General features: G+C 40.4%; 1 protein-coding gene across 1 annotated transcript in view; it reads left to right on the plus strand.

Moving 5' to 3' along the window:
• The window catches only part of ush2a (Usher syndrome 2A (autosomal recessive, mild)), a gene marked incomplete at its 3' end in the record, with an annotated part of 180403 nt that extends 172716 nt beyond the window's left edge, over nucleotides 1-7687 (plus strand). The window contains exons 83-94 of the mRNA XM_084541903.1: nucleotides 3195-3401; nucleotides 3512-3604; nucleotides 3862-4007; nucleotides 4090-4208; nucleotides 4406-4504; nucleotides 4594-4770; nucleotides 5120-5203; nucleotides 5351-5492; nucleotides 5648-5735; nucleotides 6322-6390; nucleotides 7023-7223; nucleotides 7598-7687. Coding sequence (XP_084398029.1) covers nucleotides 3195-3401; nucleotides 3512-3604; nucleotides 3862-4007; nucleotides 4090-4208; nucleotides 4406-4504; nucleotides 4594-4770; nucleotides 5120-5203; nucleotides 5351-5492; nucleotides 5648-5735; nucleotides 6322-6390; nucleotides 7023-7223; nucleotides 7598-7687 — 1515 coding nt within the window. The remainder of the gene's footprint in view (nucleotides 1-3194; nucleotides 3402-3511; nucleotides 3605-3861; nucleotides 4008-4089; nucleotides 4209-4405; nucleotides 4505-4593; nucleotides 4771-5119; nucleotides 5204-5350; nucleotides 5493-5647; nucleotides 5736-6321; nucleotides 6391-7022; nucleotides 7224-7597) is intronic.
• Nucleotides 7688-8154: the final 467 nt, after the last annotated feature.

Genomic DNA, 8154 nt, shown 5'->3' on the forward strand with positions numbered 1-8154 from the left:
CTTTCACACAACTTAGCCCCTTCACCCCAAGTAGATGCACCCGCCAAGAAGCTCTGTTGGCCTATCAGAGCACTCAAATCGAATCCGCAGTCCAGCCGTCCAATAAAAAGGCTCGAATACTATATGGAAGTTTCCTGGAGGCGTTTGTTGCCATGGCGGCTCATTTGCTGCCATGGCAGCCAACAGGGTGTATTTTTATTTTGTCTGTAATAAGCCAAACCACGGCCCAATAGGAAAAGAGAGGAGAGAAAGCAGTAAAAAGCCCACAGATGAAATACGGACGAGGAGATGAATTCTACCTTTTAGCACTGGATCAAGGGCAAGGTGATCTGGACCGACTTTACTTTTGAACTTTTTCCTTGTTCTGTCTAAGTGGCACAAACTTCTTAATCAAGCCCAAACTCGTGCGTCACTTTGAGACTTTAACTGTGTTGCTATCCAGGCAAAGAACATGGTTGTTGCTGGGTAGAGATATTTTATTGCTGCAGCCAATAACTCTGTATGACGACAGAAGTGAATTTAATCAAAACCGCTCTGAGCAACAAGTCAAGTTACAGTTCCTGCACAGGACCTATGTTGTAAAGAATATGCTATGGCACTTTCTTTCAAGCTGTTTAATGAGGCTTTTTGTCTGCTCCCTCTGTTCCATTAATATGGTGCTGCAAATATGTGATTACAATAACAGTAAAAGTTTGTTGACCAAAGGTTAACAGTGAAGCAGACAGGGGTGTCAAACTGATCCGTGAAAGGGCCGCTGTGGCTGCAGGTTTTCATTCCAACCATGCAGCACCCATGCAGTGGGTGTGGCTGGCAAGTTTTTGTTCCAATCAAGCAAGAGGACACCTGAAATGACTGCGTGAAGGCAGGTCAGTTGATTGATTGAGCCAAGTCAGGTGTGCTGCTGCATGGTTGGAATGAAAACCTGCAGCCACAGCGGCCCTTTCACGGATCAGTTTGACACCTGTGCAGTAGAAGCTGCAATCTAGACTTTGTCGCCATAGTTGGAGTTAAACTAACTGTTCAATTTCAGAAATAAAGAAGAAATTAAATTATTTGTAAGATAACAGAGATAAGTCACCTCTGTGTGCCATTCAAATTTCATAGTATTCATATGCATTGTTTTATTAATAATCAATAACAGTTAATTTCTCATTTACATAACTGTGATTTAAATATACAATATTAATTTAAGGCTTTCTTTCAACCCTCTTGCTGTTCTGCATTCTTCATCAATGACACAGAAGGACTTACCATAATACTATAAGGACACTTGCTATTCATGTGTCCAGATTCATTCTGCTTTTCTGAAACCTTCTCACATTAATTTGTCATTGCAGCTCATTTTATTGGATTTCTCCTAGAATCCAAACTTTAGTAATGACTACTATAGCAAATATTTTATAGACATTTGTCTGTATCAAGGGTATCATACATAAATGTAATTAATAGCTGATTCTTCTTAGTTGATGATGTTTCTTAGATGATGTTTAGATGTGGCCACAATTTTTTGTGTTATTATATTTAGTTAAATTTTCTGATGAATTGGCTGAAATCCATCCACTGAACCCCATCTTTATGTTCCTTACTTGTTGAATTCAAGTATGTATGACAGTCACTGACTGTGTAGTTGCTCCTGTTACTTTAGGCTACGTTCAGTAAAATAACATCTAGTTGATACTGAGACATCTTTGGCAGCATACTAAATTGGTGAGTGAAACATGTGCAGCCGTCCAGACTGTACCAGTAGAGTATTTATATTACATATCTGGATTTTTAACTAATGCGTAGTAAGCCTTCACACATGGCTTCCTGGTTCATATGTCCTCTTTTTACCTCTATACTATTGCAGTGTTTTGCTGTAAAGCTGTTAATCTGAATCCATTAATTAACTGCACACACATTTTAAATAACACAAATAAAGTGCAGCAAACAACAGTTGTTAAACGTGGAAAAGAGAATCAAACAGGGTGAGAACACTATTAACAGGAAAGATGCAGTATGTGCTTGGATGGACTCAGAGTGGGACACTGGGATGGCCAGTCACATCAGTTCCTCTTAGCCTTTTTAAACACAGCAGACAGTTTCATAGAGAGGGCAACAAATATGGAGATGATATTTGATATTCGTCCTTTCTTTATTAGAATTATTTTTTTACACAGTGACATTTAGTATGAAGACGATGATGTCTGTGTATTTAAATAAAAACTCCAGTGACTTGCAGTAAGCCTATGTTAGTCAAATCTGGATGTACAGCAATAACTACAAATTCTTAGAAAAAAGCTTCAGTCTTTTATGATTACATGTAATAATCTCTACTATTATCCTGTTTACACAACAGAAAATATTGTTTTCTTCATCAAAAGAAAATTGTTTTTGAGCTGTTTTTTCCCTTTTTTGCATGATTTTTATCATTCATTCAAAATTCCTCTTGGTTCTGGGCCTTGTTTTCCTGCTTCTTCTCTTGCATCTTGTCCACCCTTCATCCTGTCTTCCTCACCCCGGTCTCTCCATCCCTCATTCTTCTTTCCCTTCTCCCATCTCAGTCCATCTGTGCTGTCAGTTAGATCAATCAGTCTGATTGATCACAGCCTAATTGACTATTATTGAGGTTAATTCAACTCTTAACACTCTTGCATGCACACCCGTGCACGCAGAAATCTCGCAATCATAGCCACAAACAACAAACCACACACACAGACACACACTTTCAACACTAAACCTCAGACCCATCCATCTGCCTTCTGCACTACTTCTGACAGGCTACAGATGACTTACACATGCAAATCTCCACCCTGCCTGACCCTGTGCTGTGTACACCCTCTAATTATACACAACACAGGCACACAAATAAGATTACTGTGTGTGTGTACGTGTGTGCGTGTTTGTGTGTGTGTGTGAATAACTCCTTGATGAAGGTGAAAAGTAATTGTCATGCAGATATGTTAGTGTTGGGTTGCATGGTGAAAAGGTTTTGCTCTCACTGCTGATGGTAGTTTTGATGGATGGACCAGTGAATTGACTTATACCCTTCTGTTGGTCTGGTGGATACTGGGTAATTAAGAGAAGCCTTCATCATTAAGAGTTCATAAAATGCATCAAAAATCCTGATGATGGGAGAAAAAAAGTTTTCTTGTATTTGCCTTGCTATTATTCACCGTCTGTTATACCTGCAAATGTGTGGTTTTGACCGACAGGTGTGGGCAGTGAATTCTGCTGGTCGTTCTGGCAGCCCATGGGTCAGTGGCAGAACAGGACCTGCCCCACCTGATGGTGTAGGCCTCCCTATTTTCCTGCATGTTTCGGCAACCTCAGCCGTGGTGGCCATCCACCCTCCAGCCAGACCCAATGGGATTGTTAGTCTTTACAGAGTGTTCTCACTGGACCACAACAATCACACTCTGGTAAACAGCTTAATATTTTATATAACAATACTTGGTTGTCACTCAACAGTTACAACCCCTTCCTGATCACTAAAACCATTATGTCACTCCACAATGTCTTCTTCCTGTAGCTCTCAGAGGGGACGTCCCATCAACAGACACTCCATGGTTTACGTCCTTACTCCCAGTACTGGATAGGACTAGAAGCCTGTACCTGTTATCAGGTAAAAATACAATATATATAGATATATCTATATCTATATATAGAGATATATAGATATATCTATTTGTTGGCGTGTGTACGGCTCTGTATAATCATGAAAGTAATATCTGGTCAGCAGATCAGAAATAAAAGCAGTTCAGACTGACTTGAGGATTCAATGAAAATATTTCTCAACATTACTTGACTCAACAGTAACATTTCCACAATGAAAGACTACAGCAGAATGTTATTTTCTTCTTCTTTTTTAATATTTGCCAGTGTTGTACCCGGGGTCCGCTGACGGAGCTCCACACCCTGGCTGCCCCACCAGCCCATCAGCCTCCTCCTCGCCCTGTCACCCTGACCTCCCGCTCTGTTCAGATGGAATGGGATGAGCCTTTGGCTCCTAATGGAGTCATTGAGAGGTAGGGAGAAATCTCAAAAAGTGCACAGTGCATGAGTGCCCTAAACATACACCATAATCTCACTCACTCTTCCTGTGTCCAGCTGTGAGCTACATATCAGATCGCCGTGCCCACAGCCCGTCCAGCCTGTTCCCCTCCCCTGCGTTGAAGGACCGATGGAAATCTGTTTCTTTGGCAAAAAGAGGAGCTACAATGTTACAGGTGATGTTTTTTAAACCCACAGTGTCCAGACACACACAAAAATGGAAAACAGTGTATTGATACTGTTCTCATTGGAAAATTATAAAATAGAATAAGGAAGAATGATCGCAAATATATGTTCAGTATTGAAAAAAAAAAAAGTGCAGAAAAATACATTTGTTGTTCTGATTCTGACTAAACACAACTAAACTGTGCAGGTCTCCAACCATACTCCACCTATGAGTTGAGAGCTGCCTGCTTCAATAACATGGGCAGCACTGCCTCCAACTGGACAACCGTCAGCACACTCAGCGAAGGTAACAAATTCAGTCCCTGAAACATCACAGCTAAACAGTTATAAGAAGCATAAAAACACATTCTTTATATCCTTTATTTGTCTCTTCAGCTCCCCAGTATGTGTCTCCCTTCTCGGTGGACAGTAACCTGACAGTTATTTGGCTGGACTGGACGGGTACCTTCTCCCTCAACGGCTACCTGAAGGAGTACAGCGTGACTGAGAGCCAGCTTAGGGTCTATACCGGCTTCTACAGCTATCTGCATATTCCACGCACCTCACAGAAAAGTGAGAGCACATGTGTATCAGTGTGTTGTATTAAATAACTATTAGTCATTAGTAAATAAGCTGTATGAGATGAGTGTAGAGGGAGATACAGCAGATAAGTTTATGGAACTGAGAGTAAAGAATAGCTTCCCTTCAATTAGTACCACAAAATTATGTTTTTCTTTCTCTTTGTTTCAGTGTATTAATGTGTCTCAACTAGTCTGATTGCATTTGTTTATATACTGTACTTTAAACAACCTTACAGAGAGCAGACAGTCTGATTTAGTGTCAGGTCTACCTAACAATGTTCTGATTTCATTTTAACCTACAATGGTGTCTTTCTTTGTCGCTCTTGTTCTGTTCTCCTTAGCTCTGTCATTTCAGGTGACCTGTACCACAAACAGTGGCAGTGCCAGCACTCCCACCGTCAGATACAGCCCAGCCACAGGCATCGGTAACAAACACACAGTCTTTATTTAGCTTCATTGTGATGATAAAATTGACGTGATAAAATTGTTTGCAAAGAATGGCAGAAAGTGGACAATTAAATAAATACCACAAATCTACATAATGTACCTGTTTTGCGCTGCCTTTTGTGCAGATCCTCTTGAGTCTGAAGATGGTGGTCAACAGGGTGTCAGCATGGCAGCCACCCCGGTTTACTCTGAACTGTGGTTCATCTTGCTGTTGGCCCTGCTGGGTCTGTTTCTGCTAGCGATACTGCTGGGCATGGTGCTACAAAGGTATTCAAATTAAATATGTCAAACTGCATCAGTACAACTCAGCATAAGTTAGACGTACATTTACAAAGAACAGGATACCCACTGTTAATCATTTTTTATCTGAAAGAGCACAAAAGAGAACAAAAAAAGTGGGAATGTATTTTTCTCCCTTTCAGAGCCCTGAGGAAGAATCCATCAGCCAGAGAGCGCCCTCCGCTGGTCATGCTACAGAAGACCAGAAAGGCTGGAGGAGAGACATACAGGGTGAGAGGAAACGAAGAAGCCACTGAGAAAGAGAGAAGGTTGTTAACAAGATTCAATGAGAGCTGGTTGGTTAAAAAAAGAAAGAACAGTGAAGTGAAAGGGTAATGCAATTTAGACGAGTTGCTTCGTAAATAAAAATTCCTGGAACCTACGTTGTTAATTTAATATTTTCACAATCCACGAACTTGTGAAAGACAACAAGAACCTAATGAGCATTTTTTTCCCATTAAAAATATTTTAGAAATAAAAGCATCCACCTTTATCTTCTGGCTTACTTTATTTTGTAACTTTTTTCCATTCGGTTTTACCGTTCCTTTTTAATTTCCACAACATAATATTATTTTAATTCATTTAAATGTTTTTTTCTTTTTCATTCTCAAATCTGTCTCGCTCTTTGTTTTTGTATCTGTCTTCCTCTGTCACTCTGTCCATCCTTTCTCTCTCTTTCTCTCTCAGAGGCCCTGTCCTGAGTTGTGCTCTAAACATCACTCCGGCTCTGTGTTCCTCCCTGATCGCCCCACAGTAAGATTATTTTTTCGTGTTTGCTGTCACAACCCTAAATGCTTATTTTACTGTCCCCCTGCAGTTTGACACTGTAGCAGACTGTGTTGAGATCAGCAACGTTATACTTAAAAGCTACACTTTGTACACTGAGGTATGAGATTGTGCATTTTGGTGGGCTGCATGTCTGCTTTGTTTGCATCTGCATGCTTTGTGTGTGTGCGCAAACCTTCCATACAAATACAGTGGATGGTTTGTTGTGCTGCCTGAGGGGAAGACATGTCCATTATGTTGGTTTGTCTTTAAATACAGTGCTGACCGTGCACACATGCACCTTTTAGCAGTAAGAGTAAATATGGAATTCATACATTGCCACTGAAAGCTCTTCCACATATTACCTTAGTGGTGTTATTTGTTTTATGATTCAAGAGAAAGTGCTTTATGTGTATCTGCTGTGGTTTTGCTTTTGAACATACATATGATTAAATGATCCAAAGGGCCAATCCTTGCAGAGTAGTGCCCCCTGTTGAATTATTATATTATGACAACTAAAGAAATTCTGCTACCGGAGTCAATAAATAATGATAATAATAATATTGAAGTTCAGACAAAACGTCATGCTTAGTTATTTGGTAAAAATGTTCTTGGGAGGAAATGTGATTAAAGGACCATACTAGTGTTTTTGTAGTTAGTTGGTACTACTATGAAGTATCTGAATATGTTCAAACACTTGAAATACTGACATGGTCTTTTAAATCATTCCCTCACTGAAACTCTACTTCTCAGGGTCTGACAGACACAAAGATAGTTGGCAGCGGCCCTCGGTTCAGCCCCATGTCCGTCCTGCGGGTTCCCAGCCAAACAGACCTCAGTCAGGCCTACTCCCAGCATTCCTTGCACCGCAGCGTCAGTCAACTGATTGACAGGAAGTCCCTGATGTTGGAGGAAGGAAGCTGGGACAACCCACTAGGACATGATTCTGGACTGGTGAGGATGGAAATACGTTTATGTGGGTTGAATTTGTTAATTGCTGCTACAGAGCAGAGACAGTTTATGATAACTGACAGGAGTATGTGCACCTCCACCTATTAGCACTTTTACTATAAAGTCATTGGAAGGGTTTGGAGGAAGTTATTTGTTGAACACGGTATTTAATGTCATTGGCCAGAGAAAAAAGAAAGATCTTGCTTTGTGTTTCTGGGTTTGGCGCACCCATTTTCACCTGCTACTGTCTGACCTTTGTAAATGGTTGTTTAAAATGTCTGCTGTGAAAAACATTGGTGAACTATTGGTGTTAACTTTCTTCAAGATTTTCTATTTACTCCAGACCTAAATGTAAGATCTCATGTGTTTTCTTTCAGTATGTGGAGGACGATGAGATTGTGGACGCCATCCAGGCCTTAAGTTCTGTGAAAAAGGAGCACACCATGTTCACTGACACTCACCTTTAAGACAGGATGTCCACACCTATCAGGTATTACAGTTAAACCTGAACAGTTAAACATTCATACAAGCTTTAGTGTTAGCTGAGGAAGGGTCTCTAAAAACTTTAGAGATTTCATTTGCAGAGATTTTACCAAGTTTAAACATAAATGTTTATAGATAGGAATTATATAGATTATCATAAATTAAAAATTAAGTACAAAGTTGAGAAAGAAAAGCAGACCCAACAAAGTGAGGGAAAAAGAATAAGAGTTATAGTTGTTTTATCAAAGTATTCATTGTTTGGGAGGTGTTGTTTTAAAGGGGCCCTGCGATGGACTGGAGACCTGTCCAGGGTGTACCCCGCCTCTCTCCCGATGACAGCTGGGATAGGCTCCAGCAGACCCCCGCGACCCTTAACAGGAATAAGCGGGTACAGAAGATGAATGAATGAATGAATGTTTTAAAGGACCAGTGTGTAGGATATAGTGACATC

This window comes from Chelon labrosus (assembly GCF_963514085.1).
Source record: "Chelon labrosus genome assembly, chromosome: 3".
NCBI lineage: Eukaryota > Metazoa > Chordata > Actinopteri > Mugiliformes > Mugilidae > Chelon > Chelon labrosus.